General features: G+C 30.0%; 2 protein-coding genes across 2 annotated transcripts; one reads left to right on the top strand and one right to left on the bottom strand.

Moving 5' to 3' along the window:
• The first annotated feature begins 10,707 nt into the window (after positions 1-10,707).
• LOC114288694 (protein FAR1-RELATED SEQUENCE 5-like) lies at positions 10,708-11,764 on the top strand. The gene is made up of 2 exons (XM_082908120.1): positions 10,708-11,575; positions 11,718-11,764. Exons 1-2 carry the CDS (start codon positions 10,708-10,710, stop codon positions 11,762-11,764), a joined length of 915 nt encoding a protein of 304 aa, XP_082764246.1.
• A 2,074-nt stretch (positions 11,765-13,838) lies between these two features.
• On the bottom strand, positions 13,839-16,869 carry LOC145812889 (protein FAR1-RELATED SEQUENCE 5-like). Its single transcript, XM_082908119.1, has 5 exons — positions 16,840-16,869; positions 15,262-16,464; positions 14,914-15,159; positions 14,037-14,192; positions 13,839-13,919 (listed from the first exon to the last, which is right to left on the bottom strand). The coding sequence occupies exons 1-5, from the start codon at positions 16,867-16,869 to the stop codon at positions 13,839-13,841; spliced, it is 1,716 nt and encodes a 571-aa protein (XP_082764245.1).
• Positions 16,870-20,802: the final 3,933 nt, after the last annotated feature.

The following is a 20,802-nucleotide window of genomic DNA, read 5'->3' as shown; positions in this document are numbered from 1 at the left end:
AGAATAGATTACATTGACACTCTGAACTTTATGTTTATTACAGTTTTTTCTTCACCTTTTGAAAATTACATTCCCTTCTTAAGGTTTAAAGTTTCATTACAGATTGCTCTCTCTAACAATATAATTTTTTTAAATACCAATTTTGCCCTCACTGGGTAAATTACATTGACACCCCTCACATTTTAGAAATTATAATCTCCTCCCCAAGGTTTAAAATAGCATTACCAATTGCCTCCTCGATTAGTATTAGTTGAAAAAAAAAATTCATTAGAAAAAAAATTATTTAAAAAAACAAATTAATTGAAAAAGTTTTGTTAGTCAAATTATAAAATTTCTGTTTAAAAACTAACGTAAACTCATTTTTTGAATTTACTTTTTTTTTCTCAAATTTACAAACTAAAACAACCATTTATAAACTAAACAAATTATCAAACAAGTTTTTATAACAGTTGTTAAAATTTTTGTAAATATATATTGAAAACTGAAAACAAAATGGTTACTAAACAGGTCTCAGATGGTAAAAATGTAGTAAAATTAACAAATAATTAAATAAGTTACTCACGTAAGAAATGACTTATCAAAAGATTCTTAGGCTATGTATGGTTTGATTTTTAGAAAAAAAAAATTTAAATTAAAAATTAATTTGGTTAAAAAATAAAAAATAATTATCATTTTTATATAATTTTTATCTTTTGAGTGTAATAAACATAAATCTCAAAGGATGTTAGTGTAATTTTTATCTTACGTTGGTTTTTAAACAGAAATTTCAAAATTTGACTAACAAAAAAAATTTTCAATTAATTTTCTTTTTCAAATATATATTTTTTCAATTAATTTTTTTCTCAATTAATTTTTCTTCCAATTTATTTTTTTTTCAATAAATTTTTTTTTTAACTAATACTAACCGAGGGGCAATTGATAATACTACTTTAAACCTTGGGGAAAGATTGTAATTTCTAAAATGTGATGGGTGTTAATGTAATTTACCCAGTGAGGGCAAAATTGGTATTTAAAAAAATTAAATAGCTAGAGGGAGCAATCTGTAATGAAACTTTAAACCTCAAGAAGGGAGATGCAATTTCCAAAATGTGAGGAGAAATTGTAATAAATACAAACCTCAAGAGTGTCAATGTAATTTGCCCTATATGTAAATAATGTTTCAGAGTTTTAATTTGAGAACTCTAATACAACTCTAATAATGTTGAGAGTACTTATGTGAAGGTGGAAGCCCACACTCCTTTTTCTATCTTTCTCTTCCACCTCACTAAAGCTCCATTTAAAGCTCTCGAATTAGAGTTAGAGTAATACTAGAGATACTAAACTTTCTACCAAATAAATAATCAAATGTCTCACGTGGGCGTGGGGTTCGCAATTTTGTGGACCCCAGACATTTGGTTATTTATTTGGTAGAAAGTTTGGGGCCTGTAGCATTTTCGTTAGAGTTATGTATCATTACTCTATTGAAAATAAGCCTTGTTACAATTGTCGTTAAAAATAATTTTTTTATAACAATTTTTTCACATATGTTGTTAAAAATTGACAATTAGTAATTTTTTTTATAACGATTTTTATAAATTGTCACTGAAATTTACAATTAGTGACATTTTCCTGTGACGAATTTTTTAAACTGTCGTTAGAACTTATAATTAATGACATTTTTTGTGACAATTTTTAAACTGTCATTGAAAATTAACAATTAATAATTTTTTAAAATAATATATGATAAAAAAAATATCATTAATTATCATATGATTCCTTGAATAATAAATCGACAACCTACCCGTGATTTTTTTTGTTTTTGTTCAATTTTACTGCCTACAATATTATCGAGTTTGTTAATAAGATCTAATCTTAAAAATTCTTCTTTTAACATAGATAAGATATTAAGGTTTAATTTGAAAAGGCTTATCAATTTATATATATTTTCTGTGTTAAATTTTGTTGTAATTTTTTTTTTTTTTTTAAATTTACTTTTCTAGAAGGAGATTCAATACAGCAATGACTGTTGTGTCTTATTTTGAGGTGTATTCTGGACTTATTTTTATGATCTGAACCGTTCATTTTATAGGATTTGTTGAGTACTTCATGCCTATCAAAAATCATATTAATCGGATATCAATAACTATATGATCGAATTGCATATTTTTATACTATTTTTCAAAAGACAAACATCTTGTTTATTTTTTTGGTTATCAATCATATAGTTATTGATATCCGATTAATATGATTTTTGATAGCCATAAAGTACTTAACAAACCCTACAACATGATGGTTCAGATTATAAAAATAAATCTATAATGTACTACAAAATGAGGCACAACAGTCAGTGACCCCAATTCCAATAGGAAATGATGCGTTTTGTATCTATAAATTTATAAATACGGAATTAATTACATAAAGTAATTTTAGAGTTGTACAAATCAAATGGGGTTTCGTCATAAAAACAAATTGTTTCCCTTAAATTGCTTGGGCTCGTCCTGAGCTTAGTTTAATAAGAAAATTATATATAAGTCTACCTTTTAAATTTCTTTTTAAATTTAATAATAAGTAAGAAATGTTTGACTAATAATTAGAGAATTTATGAGATTGAAAATTATTTTATATATCTTAATTAATTGTCATATCATTAAATTTAAAAAATAAATCTAATTTTTAAATTTTAATATCAATGTTAATTTCAATAATATAAATTGTTTGGAAAATGCTATAGATCTTAAATAATTTATTAAATTTTCTACCAAATCTTTTACATAGATGTGAGACCCACACACATATTAATTTATATGAATTCCACACACATATAAAAAATTTAATAAATTATTTAAAATCCCTAGTATAACTCAAATTGTTTGTTTGCAGAGGGTTCATTTGGGGAGTGGGTTAGCTTTTTGGCTATTTCAACTTGAAGTTAAAAAGTCTCATTTGAGAAGAGTTTTTTAATTTTTTGTGAGAAAAAAAATATAATGATTATAAGTTAGATGTGATATTTTGTCTTATTAAATTAAAAAATCTATTTTATTTTATTTTATTTTATTTTAACTAAAATAACCCTAACCCTGCTTCACAAACGAAGCCAGAACCTATCCAGCATGTCACTCATAATAAAAAAAAAAAAAAAAAAAAAAAGATTACAAATAAAAAAAGCATTTGTTCTGGCTTTTGAGAGAGAGAGAGAGAGAGAGAGAGAGAGAGACCTAGGTTGGGAGTCAGCTTCTTTATGAATCAATGGTGGATAATTAATATTGGTCAAATTGGGAGTCCAGAAGTGTTTTTGATTTTTTGGATGTGTATCATTTGACTGTCTCTCTCTTGACTACTACGTGTGTGATCATTAGAAGACGTAGGGTTCATGGTTTCTTCCTCTTTCAAACATTTTTCTCAAGTCATGATAATAATTGTAATGTTATAATTTTTTTAAGAGAATTTTTATAGTACATGAATGCTGTGACTTTATATTAGAATGATTTGTAGATTTATTTTTATTTTAGTATTTTTTTAACTTTTGTTTTCTAGTTCCACATGGTCTTAAAACAATTTTAAAAAATTCAGTGAAATCAAAAAAGAAAAGTCAATTTTTATCATGATTTCATTAAAATTTGACTCATTTATTTTTAAGTTTTTTTTCCCTCAAAATTCTTTGAACTATTCAATTTTTATGATTGTCTAATTTAGACAAATCATAAAATTATAAAAATTTAACATAATTTTAAAAAAATCATTTGGTTAACAATAATTTGATGCCGGCAATTAGGATATAAAATTATTTTATCACTTCAGTTTACTTTCTATTTATATTCATGTAATAAAATTCATCTGTTTGTCTAAGATTTATCATTATATTTCAAAAATAAAAGTGTACATATATTATAACATCACATGACAAATATTTTGATAATATATAGCAGCTTTTTTAATTAAAATACACACAATTATGAAGCATGAGATTTTTTTTAGGGTTCCGGATATTAAGATTGTTAGGTATTTATTTTTGGCAATCCCGTTTGACAAAACTCCTTTGAGTTGTAATTTTGTTCGCATTTTTATTTCAGTTAGGCTATGAGTGTTTAGATGCGAATCCAACCCGAATTGTGCCTTGCAGAGAAGTTTGTGATGTTAATACTTTCAAGATTGCCACTTCGCTGATTATGATGAGGATCGAGCTGCCCGGTCAGCTCGCGGGAGTCCAGGGGGCAGCGCCCAGGCGGGGTCGAGGGGCAGCGCCCCCGAAGCAAAATGCAAAATTGCATTCAAAGTTGCATGTCTGCCCTTGCTCGCTCGAGCGAAGACTGCGTCTGGCAAAAAAACCTGAAAGAGATGAATGTGCGCTCGAGCGAAGGGTGCGTGGCTCGAGCGAAGCTACTTATGGAAAACACGCATTTTTGGTTACTCGCTCGAGCGAGAGAGTCTTCGCTCGAGCGAGTTTCGCGATTCAGATTTCTATAAGTACGGGTTTCTGTTAGATTTTAGGATTACTTCTCCAGATTTTCTTCTTGGGTTCTAGGGTTTATATCTGGGGATATTTTGCTAGTTTTCTTTGATGTTTTGATTGAGTATTCAACTCATGGTTTAAAGAGTATACATCAAAGGATTATTTGTTTATTCTACACAAAAGAGAGAGTTGATCTTCGGTGGATTCTGAAGAATTCGAGCCTGAAGCTTTGATGGATTCCGGAGTGGCTCATCGTCAAGACAATTCCGAGGTGAAGACGGGGTTGGAAGAAGCACATAGAGGTTGGTTCAATTCGGGCGTGGATTCGCTAGGTAATTGAGAGTATATCTGTGTAATTCCTTTATATCTTCTTAGTAGATTATTTTGTGGTTGTTGCCCGTAGTTTTTTTATCACAATTGGAGGTGTCCAATTGTGGTTTTTTCAAGTAAAATCGTTGTGTCGATTTGTCTTGATTGTTTTATTGGGATTGTTGTTTACTGTTTAAAATTGATACATAATCACAAATCAACATCTAGCGGATTTCTAGATTTTTCAAAGATTTTATAGCATAAAGGACATCTAATATTTTCATAATGTTTAAGATCCTTCAATATCAATCCAGAGAAATTTCAATCCCAAAAAAATTCTCTGGACTTCCTAGAGAAATTCTTTTCAAAGAAATTCTAGACTTCCCAAAGAATTTCACTAGGTTTAAACCAGAGAAAATTGAAATTTCTCTGAGTTCAAACCAGAGAAAATTTCTTTGCCATGTTGATCTTCTTTGATCATCACATACTTGCATGTACAGAGAAAATTATAAACTACAAATAAAAATTCAGAGAAAATTACAAACTTATAAACATGTTAAACACACAGAAAATTGCTAGCTATTCCACAAAAACACAGAAAATCATATTTGAACACAATTCCAATTAATTTTTCAATCCATACATCTAATCCAGAGAAAAATCACAAATAAAAATTTAAACCACAGAGAAATTTGAATCATAGATAAAGTTATGGCTTTCGTATACAGAGAGAGAGAGAGAGAGAGAGTATTATTAAAGAGAGATGAGAGAAATTTCGACTATCCAAAGAGAAATTTCGACTTCACAAAAAATTTCAATCACAGAGAAATTTGAACCACAAACAAATTTATAATTTTCACACATAAAGAGAACAAGAGAGATAATAGATTATTAAAGACAGATGAGAGAAATGTGGTCTAAAGACCCTTCGATTTGTTTTTCATTTTTGAGTTAGCAAATTTTTTTACTTTGGTTTTGGATTTCGGCTTGATCTACTCAAATTGAATCGGTGCCTCTTTGGATTTAGTTATGATCTTGCCGAAAAAGTGTACTGTTGATTAGATTCTTAGATTTCGATCGTCTCAAGCATTCACATAGTTTGAAATTCGAAGCAAAGAGTTGTTGCCTCTCTGGATTTAGTCGTGATCTCACTGAAAAAATGCATTGTTGATTAGATTCTTAAATTTCGATCGTCTTCGACATTTACAAGGTTTGAAATACGAAGCAAAGATAGTGAATTCTATGGTCAAACAAGCCACTAGCGATATGATCATTAGTCCAGATTGGGCCATGAACATCAAGATGAGAGAGAGAGTTGGCTAGGTTAGTGGTGAGGGACCTTAACTAATAAAATATATATATATATATATATTAGATCTCTTTTATTACTCAAAATTAGTGATCTTGCACTAATTTTTTCTATTTTTTATATATACCCCTATCATGACATTATGAAGAATATTATATTTAAAAATATTTTCCTCATTATAATATTCTTTTTCCTGAGTTTAACAAATTAATTTTTTTAATAAATAGAGAAAACTCTAAATAGTGTATATTGGGAGGTTGCCACACGTGGAAGTTTAGTGGCGGATAGCTGACTGACGCGTGGTACTTTGGACCTTTAACACTTGTGAGAATGGTAACCCCTATCGGTATAGCTAATCGTAGTGCACCACGCGTCTTGCAACTCCGCTTCTACACGTGACTTGGTTAGAAAGATGGATTACGAAAGGATAGAAAAGGAATCTAAATTGTTGAATAACAATATATAGTTACAAAAATATTAGAGGTCTCAAAAATTCTATTAAAAATTTTATCAAATGTCTCACATGGGTGTGGGATTCACATGGGACCCACATTGTATGGGTCCCACACCCATGTGAGACATTTGATAAAATTTTTGATAGAATATTTGGGGTCTCTAGCATTACTCTATATAGTTATATTTGATTCATAAGATTAATAGTGAAGTATTAATGATCCTATTAAATTAGTGTGATATTCATTATTCAATTAGATTAATATCTATTGGATTAATAATTGTGCTCTTATCCCATTACTAATAATCCTACAAATTTGTTGAATTAATTATCCATTGGATTAATAATTCTAAACCAAAATGTTAAAACAAACATAGGATAATTGGACCCATGGATTAATAATCTCAATCCTATACTCTAATCTACCCAATCAAACATGCCCTATGTATTCATCAATTTACCAATTGACGATGCGACATAATTTAAGAAATTTTTAAAATTTGTAATATAATTAATGAGTGGGGTCAATAATAATATCATAACTAGTATTGATACACTAATTGGTGTATGTAATACCACCGTAAATTGTTTGGTTGAATTACATTGTGTTTGATTGGAAAATTTGAGAAGAGGTTTAAAAATAAAAAGAAAAATATATATAAAATTAAGTAAAATATAAATATATTTTATTCATATTTCATCTATTTTTTCCTTTCTTTTTCAAATCATTTTTCAAATTCTTCAATCAAACACAACGCAAGAGATAAATTTTTTGAGAATTAACAGGTCAATGTACATTTATAAAAATAATTCTAAATTAATGATAAATTTTATAAATGTTAAAAATTAAAATCATATTTTTCTAGGGGGATGCACCAATAAATCCCAAATTAATAACTTATGCACTGTTTAGTCCTAAAAGTTTTCTTATAGACTGAAAGGTCCCATTACAATGTTAATAACATCAGATACAATGTTAATAACATCAGAGTCATGTTACAAACATTGGATTTCAAACATCTAATGTTCATCAAATTTTAATAATGTTTGAAAATATAGGATGAAAAACATCTAATGTTCATCAGATTTCAATAAATTTTGAAATTATAGAATGAAACATCAGATCATTTACATCATTCACATCATGTTGATGTAAAAATGGGACTAAATGGAGCATAAGAAAACTTTTAGAACTAAATGGTTCAACGTTTCAAAAACTAGGACTTATGGGTAAATTTTCCATTTTTCTATGAGTTAGTAATTATTTTTGGGAGGGAGGAAAACACTACCTTGTATATTCTCCTAGACTTTTCTAAGTCGGTATTTGGGGGTTTTTTTTAATTTTCAATTTTTTTTTTTTTTTTATATATTTTTAGATTTTACTCAACGGGATGATTTGAATTTTTTTATTTATATATAAAATCTTATAAAAATAATATGATAATGTCATTATTATAAATAAACTCATCTTCAATGTTATTTTATTTTGAAGTGAAAGATTTATAATTAACCAAATTATTATGTATAATTTTTTTTTTGTTTGTATAATATTATTCATTGAAAAATTAAAAAAAAGAAAAAATTTCAAAAAAATCTAGAAAAGATAAAAATAAGCAAAAAAATAGTAGATTTTCTGGGTTTATTTTGAATATTTAAAAAAAATTTAATAAACTTTGAAACAATTTACTTTTTAGATTTGTATATATGAGACAGGCTAAAAAAGTGAGAAAAAAAATTGATATACTGTTAAAAACTATTTTTTAAAATATATGTTTGGGAAGTGGGATTTTAGAGCATCTCCAACCCACTAGATATATAATGCTTGTTAGTTAAAATGCCTAGTATAACTCATTTTTTTCAACTTTAATGCACTAAGCATATAATTAGACATTTTAGCTCAACTCATATTTACTAGCTACATGTAGTTAGCCTTCAAGGCTAGGTAAAATGAATTTAATCATTAGGATCATTTCCCTCCATCTTTGTTGCTAATGTGGCATTTTCTAAAATTAATAGTATTTAGATAAATAGCTAAAATAAAGAGCATGGGTGGAGTAGAAATATGAAATAGTTGATAGGTAAAATAAAATATATATTTTATAGTAATATTTAGATAGGTAAAATGCCTATTACTGTTGGAGATGCTCTTAGCCTAATTTAGGTTAAAATTCACAAAAAGAAAAAATAAGCTAAAATAACTAATAAGACAAAATGTCATATCAAACCTATAATCATTTTATTTTTTCTCTCATAAACATCATATCCATTGCAAAATATAATCATCTTCCCAAATATAAAAATTTTAACTTACTAAAATAATTTCCCAAACACCCACATAATTTGGTAAATATATATATATATATATATATAAACAATTATTATACACGAGATAGGCTAAAATGTAAAATAAAAATATGGTATACTGTTAAAAATATTTTTAAAATATTGTTTGGTAAAAAAATATATATATGAAAACAATTATTATTTTCATATAGTTTTTCGTTTTTGGAACTAAAATAAATATGTCTTTTTTATGTTTATTTTTGTTATATTAATTTATTTTTTAAAAAAAATCACAAAATCAACTAAACAATTATTTTGTTTTGTTTGTTTAATGTTAGGTTCCTATGAAAACCTTTATAGGACCATTATGCTATGTTTGAAGTTTAAAGTTTGTATTTATTAAAAAAAAAAATATTAAAACAAAAAGTGAAAAGGACGAAAACTAATAGAGTTAAATTTCCTTTAAAAATAAAGAAAAATTGATAGATATTTTTCAAAAAAATCATTTTTCTATTTAGTTAATCATAAAAAAACCAATAAGAAGTATTTTCATTTCTCTTTCTTCTTTCTTTTCCTCGTCAAATTATATATCTACAAAAAGCTCCTTTTTTTTTTAGATGATTCTAAAAAAAAAAAAAGCATCATTGTTGCCGTTTTTAAATTCATCTCGTGTTTTTCTTCAGTGAATTTTTCATTTTTTTATTGTAAATTATGTCCTTTTTTATTATTTTTTATTTCAGTCTTGACTAGGTTATTTTAAAATTCAAAAAATATGTTCAGAAAAGATAAAATAAACCAAATTTTGATCAAATATGACTTATTTTTGTTAATAGTGAACTTTGATTTTTTTATTTTTTTTAAGAATCGCCTAATTGAGGCAGACCTTAAAAGTAAATTTTTTCTATACTCAAAATTAAAATTTTTCAAAAAGACAAAAATAAGTTTTTTTTTTTTTTAAAAAAAGCTAACAATTTAATTGTAGTCACATGAAACCTAAGGATGACAATAGAAAAGAACCGCCGGAGGGGGGGGGGGGTCTTTTTTTCCTTTTGCTAGCAATACTATATAAATGGGTGTGACTTCTCTCATGTTGGGGCTAAAACTGGACTAAACAGTCCAATCAATAGGATCGTGACACATCAACAGATATAGCAATCAAAGGTTGAGATTCAGCCACACATGTAGAGTCTTAACTCTTACATCAAACGGCATTGTTTTGTATTAACGGAGGATCACAAACTAACGTTGAGGGCTTTTCATCGTCATCTTCTGGTGAGACTTCTCATCTTCATGCTCAAAAGCAATAGGTGATTTTTTTCACGCTAAAAAATGATAGTGATTGTTTTTCTAGAAATTTTCTCTCCTCACCAAGAATCTTCATTCGTAAAAAATGAGTAGATGAATCAATGTGTACTGAAGCTTTTGAACCTCCATGGATGAGAGATTTGTTGGGACCAAACAGGTGATTTGTATGTTCTGTCTCTCAATAGCTAGTGTTATAGGAGTTTATAAGTTCATAATATACATACACACACATATATATAGGGATATATATTGTATATCTGTGGCTTCTTTTTTTTCTTTACCAGATGTTCACATGGTTTATATAACTTTTGTGAATGTACCTATATACAATAACTTCTATACTTCTGGGACTAATTTATAATTTTTCCAATCAATTTGATAGGTGTAACTTTTTATTTAGAAAATATCATAGGTATTTATGTTCTCAATTATGTGTTCACTAGAAACTATATAAAAAGAACATGGTAAGGTTATATTACTGTGAATGATTTCATAATATAATTTATTTTGTTGTTGAAAATTAAAATAGGGATGCCAATCCAAACCTCAATATACCAGATTACAAACCCCGAAGAGGTTTGGAGTTTGATTCATTGGATGATGCAAAAAAATTTTACAATGAGTTCGGAAGGATTACTGGTTTCAGTGTTCGAATTGAATACTCTAACACATGCAAAAAAAACAGAGAGGATCACTTCTAGGAGGTTTGTTTGTTCGAAAGAAGGGTTCCGACGTGAAGACAATAGGGATATCAAAACTAAAAAGCCGCATCAAGAGACAAGAACTGGTTGCAAGGCCCTTATGACAGTTGTATTGAATAAAAAGAGCCAAAAATATGAGGTTACTGATTTTTTTGATGATCACAATCACCCACTTCATATTCAAGAATGTGTCCATTTGATGCCTTCGCAACGAAAAATTACAAAAGCTCAAGCAATTGAAGCTGATTTGGCAGAGGCCTCTGGGATTAGATTACGATCATCGTTTGAGCTTGCATTTCGGCAAACAGGGGGAAGGGAATGTCTTGGTTTTACTCGCCAAGATTTGAAAAACTATCTTTGGACCAAACGACAACGGGACTTGAAGTTTGGGGAAGCTGGAAGTTCATTGGCGTATTTCGCGGACAAATCAATGAAAGATTCTTCATTTCACTTTAATATGCAATTAGATGTTGAAGAACAAATTACTAACATCTTTTGGGTTGATCCGAAAATGATAATTGACTATAGTGTGTTTGGGGATTTTGTTAGTTTTGACACAACATATAGAACCCATAAGGATTATCGTCCGTTAGCAGTTTTTTTGGGGTTTAACAATTATAGAAAGAGTGTTATATTTGGGGCTGCACTTCTCTATGATGAAACTGTTGCCTCGTTTGAATGGTCATTTAGGAGTTTCTTGGATTCTATGTCGGGAAAGAAACCGAAAACATTTTTCACCGATCAAGACCCTGCTATGGCAAAGGCTATTTCGTTGGTTATGCCTGGCACATTCCATAGAAAATATTATATGATATTTTCAATAAATTTGATAAAAATTGTAACTTTTATTTAGAAAATATTATAGACAAAAATGATTTGTTTTTGTGTTTTGGGTTTAGAGTTCACTGATTATAATTTGTTTTGCAGGTTTGGGGGAATCTCTGCCTATGGTAAACCATGGAAAAGGTTCCTAGTGAACAATTTTGAGCACAAAGAGGATTTTGACAAGGGACTGTTGAGAGGCACCAGTTGGAGTGTATATATAACTAATAATTAAAGCATTTTTTTCTTTTCTAAAGGGCAAGGTAGTGGTTCATTCCAAGGAATACAACCAGTAGTTTTTTTAACCCAAAAAGGATTGACATGTCCTAGAGAAGAAACACCAATTGGACATATATCTAACATAGAAAAAAGAATTAAAAGCACAAGGATAGTAGGGTGCATAACAAACTCTGACAACATAGCAACATATCTGAAGGAAACAAATCAATCAGTCAGAAGTGCAAAAACTACTCTACATGCCAATTAATAAAGCACATACCCATACTGTTTATTTATCAACATCCTACAGGAATTTCATCAACAACTACAGAAGAGAGTGATTATCAAGAAATATCAACTTTGTCGGTCCAAAAGCATTTCCTTTATAAACTTCCTTGCTGATTGAATGCTCCAATATTTTCTTTGCCCAATCTAGCGGACCTTTCTCCAAAGCACTGTATACACACTTCCTTATTCGGGCTCCCACATTTGTGGGCAACTTTCTAACAGGTTCCAGCAACTGTACCCACTCTGGAATATTAGCATAGCTTTCACAAGCACTAGTTGCATCAGATCCCCCATCATCTATACTCAGCATATCATTATCTCTGTTCAAAGAACCAAAAATTTTCTTCCCAGCCTGTGCAAGCAACTAAACAAAAACCAAGTCAAAGCATTTGTAAGAATTTCTCCCATAATTTCATTCTCTTTAATGACTAAAAATAGTGAAAAAGAGATTCAAAGATTGTATAAATTATAAATCTCATCCAAAAGTTGTAGCTTATAATTTTTATGCAAGAAGGGTAACAAAATCCATATAACTGTTATAGAAAAGAAACATGGGTCTAACTGTACAACTGAAGGCATCAGAAATATAAGAATCATTTCAGATTCAGTCCTTTATATAGGAAGCACAAAAGAAAAATATTAGAAACCAGAACAGCATATAAATATTTTTGCAGAAAAAGGAACAGCTATAAACATCTAGATTAAAAAAAATACAAACACAAAAAGAAGTAGAAAGTTCAAAATGTAGAACAACTACATGAAAAATGATACATTTTTTAAAATTCATTGCAAATTATCTTATAAACAAAGCTTAAATAAAAAATATACAACCAATCCCAAGCACATCATTGTAGATAGACAACCAACATAAACACGGAAGTTGATTGCTGGGCTGGAATTGGGAACAGAAAATTAGTATCATTCAAGACTTCTGTCATTAAAATCACATTTGATATAAATTTTGCAATTCATGATCAGGATTTAAGAATTGAATTCAACTAAACTTGTTTAGTGGCAAGTCAAATCTGTACGCCTAAAAGTACAAACCATTGGTAAGTGACAATTATTTCTGAAGTGTTGCCTTGCTTATCAAATAAAGGCACTGCTTGGTGCAATGGTAAAAGTTCACGCTGCCAAAAGGGAAAATGTTGAATCAAGTCAAAATGCAGCCACTTTGTGCATATAATACAAAGGTTATATCTATATCTAGTTTTGAAATTCAATTATGTGAATAACAGTTCTAAAACAGAGTACAAATTATAAATGAATTTGGAGAGGCACCAGGATTTTTTTTTTTTTTTTTGTATATATATAATATATACAATGTTGTGCTTGTTCAACTATGTTAATGAAAAAGCAGAGTACATATGGTTTTTTTTTTCCTCCCTTTTTTGATGGTGGCCATGAGTCCAAAAACCAATTACAAAGCAAAATTTGTTTCAGCAGTAGCAACTTAAAAAAGGAAGTTAGGCATCTCCTCCATCCATACACAATTACAAAGTGTTATTATCTCCAATTTTGCAGAAATATTGTTGCTGATATTTACTTACAAAAATAATTCTTTGCTATCAACAACCTTCCCCATAATCAACATCAAAAGCACATGAAAAGCATAACCAAGAACAAAAGGCCACTGTAAATAACACGCATGTTGTTGTCTAAGATCTCAAAAAAGGCCATTATCAAAAAATTCTTTTACAAAAATTGTCTAAACTAGTTTCACTGAAGTCCGATGAATTTACTATATTGTGCGCTTGAGGATCCTTTAGAATCTTCAATTGAAGGACAAAGTAAGGACTCCTACATCAAAAAAGAAAGTAATGTGTCATAAAACAAATCAAAACTATGCAGTCTTGACATGAATAATATAAGTTGTATAAAACCAAATAATTAAACTTCAGTAAAACTCATTTTCACCTGTAACAAATGAGTGAATGAAAGATGGTTCCAAGCTTGAGGTGTTTCTGGGATCATCCATGACATGGAATTGGGCATCTCAACACCCTGTGGATAGAGAGGACTTTGATCCATGTTCTTATCTTCGAACGCAGGCACATAAAGAGGCATATTATCCTATATTATGCAAATTTATATAAAATCAATAAGAAGTGTATGATTAAGAAAGAAAACATTTATAAACAGAAAATAACCTTTAACATGTATTGTAGAATCTGTAATAGACGGCTGAGGGGCTGATTGAGATCCCATTTTGCGTCTACTTTTCTTTACTTTGGGTTGCAATTCAACCCAACTCTTAGGCCTTTTTTTCGGCCTACCCTTCCCCAAACCCTCCTTTTTTTTTAACCCCTTCGCTTTAAAAACATGTGGGTTATGAGGTTGATTTTCTTCTGCAACCTTTTCACTTGATTTTTGTGGACATGAAGGTGCATGAGCATCATTTCTTGTTCGTTCACACTAGCTTGTTTGCTTAAGACATCATCAATCTTTTTTTCCATTTCAATAGAATTTTTCATAAGCATGCATGTAGTTTCTTTGCTTTCAGCCGCACGACAACCCAACTTAATCAAACTCGGGCACAACATTCTATAACGAGAATTCATATCCAAATCAGTCATAACTTGTTTAGCTACACACCTATTATTTTCTTGCACCAATCCATCTTTGGCTTTTTTTGCCCATCTCTTCAACAAGTAAGATTCTGGTATCTCTTTGATGTTCATCATGTCAAGGCCTTTCAAAGCATGGGAACACAAAATTCCACATCTCACAAAATTCCACATCTTTCAAAGCATGACACTTGAGGGCCTTGTGGGTTGGCTTTTACTTCACGAACCATAGGCTCATCAGGTATCTTGACCATGTAGTCATGTGAAAGGTTACTGTCATCTTGTTTCCAAGCAAAAGCATGCAAGCTATTCAAATATTCTATCTTGAATAATTCAAAAATCTGGTTTGTGTAAAAATCTCCTGTATTAATCAACATGGGAACGGGTAATCCGATTCTCGGCAGCTTTTGACGAGAAGCATATTCACATTCCAACTCTATGTGGTTAATATCATCAACAACCCTTTCAAAATGCTTAAAGAAATGCACTATTCCTAAGTCCGATTGCAAGAAATTACGAAGCTTGGCATTGAAGCTTTCACTTACCTATGTAGTATCAGCCCAAGCCGACCAAACTGTCATAACATAAGGCTTTGCCCATTTTTCCCTCACCCCATATATAGTAGGCAACCAACTATTATCATGAACATCAAATCTATCAAGCATTTCTTCCCAAGCAATGCAAAAGCTTTCCTCATCCTCATAATTGTAAATGAATTTACTAAGCTTGGCACCAATCCCACCATGATCACCTACATATTTACTTCCCAAGTGCTTAATTGCATTTTGCTTCATATGCCACGTGCATATTCTATGGAATGTGCTAGGCATAACCAACGAAATAGCCTTTGCCATAGCAGGGTCTTGATCGGTGAAAAATGTTTTCGGTTTCTTTCCCGACATAGAATCCAAGAAACTCCTAAATGACCATTCAAACGAGGCAACAGTTTCATCATAGAGAAGTGCAGCCCCAAATATAACACTCTTTCTATAATTGTTAAACCCCAAAAAAACTGCTAACGGACGATAATCCTTATGGGTTCTATATGTTGTGTCAAAACTAACAAAATCCCCAAACACACTATAGTCAATTATCATTTTCGGATCAGCCCAAAAGATGTTAGTAATTTGTTCTTCAACATCTAATTGCATATTAAAGTGAAATGAAGAATCTTTCATTGATTTGTCCGCGAAATACGCCAATGAACTTCCAGCTTCCCCAAACTTCAAGTCCCGTTGTCGTTTGGTCCAAAGATAGTTTTTCAAATCTTGGCGAGTAAAACCAAGACATTCCCATCCCCCTGTTTGCCGAAATGCAAGCTCAAACGATGATCGTAATCTAATCCCAGAGGCCTCTGCCAAATCAGCTTCAATTGCTTGAGCTTTTGTAATTTTTCGTTGCGAAGGCATCAAATGGACACATTCTTGAATATGAAGTGGGTGATTGTGATCATCAAAAAAATCAGTAACCTCATATTTTTGGCTCTTTTTATTCAATACAACTGTCATAAGGGCCTTGCAACCAGTTCTTGTCTCTTGATGCGGCTTTTTAGTTTTGATATCCCTATTGTCTTCACGTCGGAACCCTTCTTTCGAACAAACAAACCTCCTAGAAGTGATCCTCTCTGTTTTTTTGCATGTGTTAGAGTATTCAATTCGAACACTGAAACCAGTAATCCTTCCGAACTCATTGTAAAATTTTTTTGCATCATCCAATGAATCAAACTCCAAACCTCTTCGGGGTTTGTAATCTGGTATATTGAGGTTTGGATTGGCATCCTTATTTTAATTTTCAACAACAAAATAAATTATATTATGAAATCATTCACAGTAATATAACCTTACCACGTTCTTTTTATATAGTTTCTAGTGAACACATAATTGAGAACATAAATACCTATGATATTTTCTAAATAAAAAGTTACACCTATCAAATTGATTGGAAAAATTATAAATTAGTCCCAGAAGTATAGAAGTTATTGTATATAGGTACATTCACAAAAGTTATATAAACCATGTGAACATCTGGTAAAGAAAAAAAAGAAGCCACAGATATACAATATATATCCCTATATATATGTGTGTGTGTATGTATATTATGAACTTATAAACTCCTATAACACTAGCTATTGAGAGACAGAGCATACAAATCACCTGTTTGGTCCCAACAAATCTCTCATCCATGGAGGTTCAAAAGCTTCAGTACACATTGATTCATCCACTCATTTTTTACGAATGAAGATTTTTGGTGAGGAGAGAAAATTTCTAGAAAAACAATCACTATCGTTTTTTAGCGCGAAAAAAATCACCTATTGCTTTTGAGCGTGAAGATGAGAAGTCTCACCAGAAGATGACGATGAAAAGCCCTCAACGTTAGTTTGTGATCCTCCGTTAATACAAAACGATGCCGTTTGATGTAAGAGTTAAAACTCTACATGTGTGGCCGAATCTCAACCTTTGATTGCTATATCTGTTGATGTGTCACGATCCTGTTGATTGGACTATTTAGTCCAGTTTTAGCCCCAACATGAGAGAAGCCACACCCTATAAATTTATATCTTTGACCATATTTTCTTGCTAGACAATAATTTAAAAACAAGTGTGGAGTCCTTATTTTTCATTGAACTATATAAGAAAATCAACTAAGAAAACCATAGATACAAGGGCACGTGACTATGTATTCATTTAATAATAGGAGCATGTAGAAAAAATTGAAATAATTTGAATATGTGTTATTAATAACTCAATGAGCATGCAACCATGTTGAAATTCTTGATTCACCTAATAATTTCTACACTAGGGCACATTTGACATCAAAAGTTGATTTTTTTTTTCCCCAGTAAATTGATTGTTTGATTGTTGACTTGGTTGTGTGTGTGTGTGTTTTTTTTTTTTAATCACAATGTCAATGTATTAAAATGATATTTTAGGACTATTTGAATAATTTTTTTTAGGGGGTGTTGATTTAAGTTGGTGGCTTAAACTTGAAACAACAAATGCATAAAGGTGGGCAAAATTCTCATCTGGTGGACATGGATTTCTCGGTAACAGAGAATCCTCATTTCCCCAATTTATGTATTTCTCATGTTTACAAATTACAAAGATTGAATTCTGAAACAAATTTGAATACACTCTTCAGATTTGTTTCAAATACGATTTACCCCTCGTATTCCGTCCATTGAAATTTCTAATTTCATAATAAATTACTCATTTTATTAATAAATCATCAAGTCAATTAATAGTTTCAATGATATCAAAAATTTATTTCAATTAATAATTCTAGTAATTTTATCATTGTACAAGAGAGCAATTAGTTGATTCTATTAAATAAAAAATTCTAATAAGGGATATTTGTAATTTTCATATCACATGAAGCTATATTTTAAACAAATTTTAAAAGATGTATTTGTAATTTATCTTAAAATTACTTAAAATTTCTAAAATATCACCATAAATTTATTCTAATGACCTGGATAGTTGCATATGAATTATTAATTTGTTTATAATTACTTGCCACAATTTAGAAATGATGTTTTTAGTATGAGCCTCAAGTTGTTTGGAATGTGCTATATAAGTGTATTAGGGATAACCCGTGCCTGAAGGCACTGCCAACAATTTTGTTGGTATCACGTGCTACGAAACTCAATTGTAATAAATCAATTCAAAATGGTAATACCACTCCAATTTAAAACTTCACATATAAAAAACTGAAATTGTTTCTACAAATTGAATTAGCAAAAACATTTATAAATTTCAAATAGCAAATTTCAAAATTAAAGTCCAAAAAATGAATTATATATTTGAATGTAGCATAAACAAAGAATCTAGAAATATTTGATAAAATTAAAGTCCAAATAACAAATTTTAGATTTTTATCCACGTCAAAATGACACATCTATATGCTATAGCAAGTTAGAATGGGATAACCTTCAATAAAAGAATGTTATTTAATTAGTATTATAACCAGTAACCCTTTTGATCCTAGCTACCCCCCCCCCAAAAAAAAAAATAATAAAAATAAATAGCATGAGAGAACCAACCAACGACACACAAATAGAAACAACGTAATCCAATGTTTCTAATATGGATTAGTCACCTGCAACAAAATCACTCGCTTAAATTCGCTTCAAAAAACCAATAGCTTTGAAAAATCATATCAAAATGCATATGAGAAATGGAAAGAAATTGCAATGAAGAATAATTGCATCAAAAGAAACTGTAACATGAAAAATCGCATCAAAATACATATGAGAAATAGTAAAATCAATAGTTATGAATTAAGAAGAATTGAACATAACTATTATGGTCAATTGAACTATGTCATTCAATGGTGAAGTGAAAATAGACATATGTATGCATTACTAAAGTAAACAAATGAATAGAAAAGCAAATAATAGTATAGATAGACCAATTGAAAATACCGATAAATCATACAAACCTCCAAATAGAATTAAAATCAAATTTTGTAAGGGGAGTGAATAATTTTATTGAGTCATGATAAAGACCCCCTCTAATCACCACCCCCACAACCCCACAGACACGTGGCGGGTGGTGATTGGAGGAGCAGGAAAAAAAGAAAAAAGAAAAAGAAAATGTAACCAATGAGAGAGAGGGGGGGTCAAAGGGGGTGGGGGAAAAGGAGGCATGAAACATTTTTGAATTTTATTTATTAAGACTAAGAGAGTCTTGTTATAAGGAAGAAGAATTTTTGAAGGCTGTAAAACCAAACAAAATTAGATTTTAAAACAATTAAAGCTTACCTTGTGTGAAGTATCCATTTTTAGATGATCACGCTCCTTTGAGTTTCCATCCTTGTGATAATGTATAACTCATTTTCTAGTTAAAACATTATGTATAACAATTAGTAGGCAACAAAAAAAGAATCAAACTTGAAATCAATGGTAATAGGCAAATCTAACTAAAATTAAACTCAAGGTTCGTTAAATAAAATTAACTGTACTATTTTTTTCAAACAAAGATTACAACCATATACTTAAGCATACATCCACATATATGAATGTTTCAAAAAGGTGAAGTTTTGTCAAGATTTGGGATTAGCAGTTCAAATTATTCAGAATTAAAAGTGAGCAACCAAACAAACCCCTAAGAAGTGAGGCAGTGACTTGAAGAATAAAAAAAGGTTTCTAACAAATTGCTATCAAAATGGTGGATTTTCTTACCTATCAAAATGATGTTGAGGTTTTCATTTTCTAGAGTTCCAAGAATTAAAAATCCATAATACCAAAAATCAAATGTTTTTATTTTGTACCTTTTGTGGGTAACAAAACAGAGCAGAAGGAGAAGGAGAAAGAGATTACCTTGGTGAGAATGAGTTCAGTTCCTGCTCTTAGAGTCGGAAATTTCTATTTGGTAATTGGGAAAAACAATGAATCAACAATGAAAGAGGAGCGAGGAATTTCAAAAATTAATGATTCAAACCCATTGAGGAACAAATTATATATAATTGTTAGTAACAATTGTCTATTGCAATGAGAGGAAAGAAAAATTTATATAATATCTCCTCTATGACAGGAAAATATTACTTCATAGGACAATGACAACAATTTCATTCCACTCTCAAACAATGCCTTTAATTTGTTGTCAATATGTTTGCAACATTCAAAAGACAATGACAGGAAAATATTACTTCACAAGACAATGACAACAATTCCACTCTCAAACTGAAACCAAAATGAAAATGAAGAAACCTTTATAATTAGGCTCTTGTTCATTCCACTCTCAACATCATCATACCAAAAGGTTAAGGAAAAATAGGTTTAAACTAAACTAACTATACTCTTTGTCTATAAATTGAACTAACTATAACTGTAACTATAACTATAAATTGAAGTAACTACACAAAGATCACCTAAATGAACATCTATAAATCTAGAAACAATGAATCAAATGTAAAAGTTAAAAAACGAACTCATCAATAATGAAAATTTAGTGTTTGATTTTTCCTTCGACTTGCAGTACCATATTCACAAATCACAATAATATGTTTGAATATAGATATTAGACTTTCTCAAGTGTGCAAAGGTTCTAGAGTTCCAAATAGGAGACATGTTGCACATGATAATACATATGTCAACAAATGATCCTTCTAACTAAATC

This window comes from Camellia sinensis, chromosome 15 (assembly GCF_055761805.1).
Source record: "Camellia sinensis isolate YWXY chromosome 15, ASM5576180v1, whole genome shotgun sequence".
NCBI classification, from domain to species: domain Eukaryota; kingdom Viridiplantae; phylum Streptophyta; class Magnoliopsida; order Ericales; family Theaceae; genus Camellia; species Camellia sinensis.
The sequence above is the reverse complement of the archived record's forward strand: the minus strand, read 5'-3'. Positions and strand labels throughout refer to the sequence as shown.

What these genes read in the sequence shown, in the direction of transcription:
- LOC145812889 (XM_082908119.1), bottom strand. Translation starts at nt 16,869, where the DNA reads ATGGATGAGAGATTTGTTGGGACCAAACAG. An exon ending in GATTTGTTGGGACCAAACAG is followed by an intron (nt 16,465 to 16,839) that starts GTGATTTGTATG and finishes AATTAAAATAAG; the next exon opens with GATGCCAATCCAAACCTCAA. An exon ending in CAAAGCCTTATGTTATGACA is followed by an intron (nt 15,160 to 15,261) that starts GTTTGGTCGGCT and finishes CATTTCTTTAAG; the next exon opens with CATTTTGAAAGGGTTGTTGA.
- LOC114288694 (XM_082908120.1), top strand. Translation starts at nt 10,708, where the DNA reads ATGAGTTCGGAAGGATTACTGGTTTCAGTGTTCGAATTGAATACTCTA. An exon ending in TATTTCGTTGGTTATGCCTG is followed by an intron (nt 11,576 to 11,717) that starts GCACATTCCATA and finishes TTTGTTTTGCAG; the next exon opens with GTTTGGGGGAATCTCTGCCT.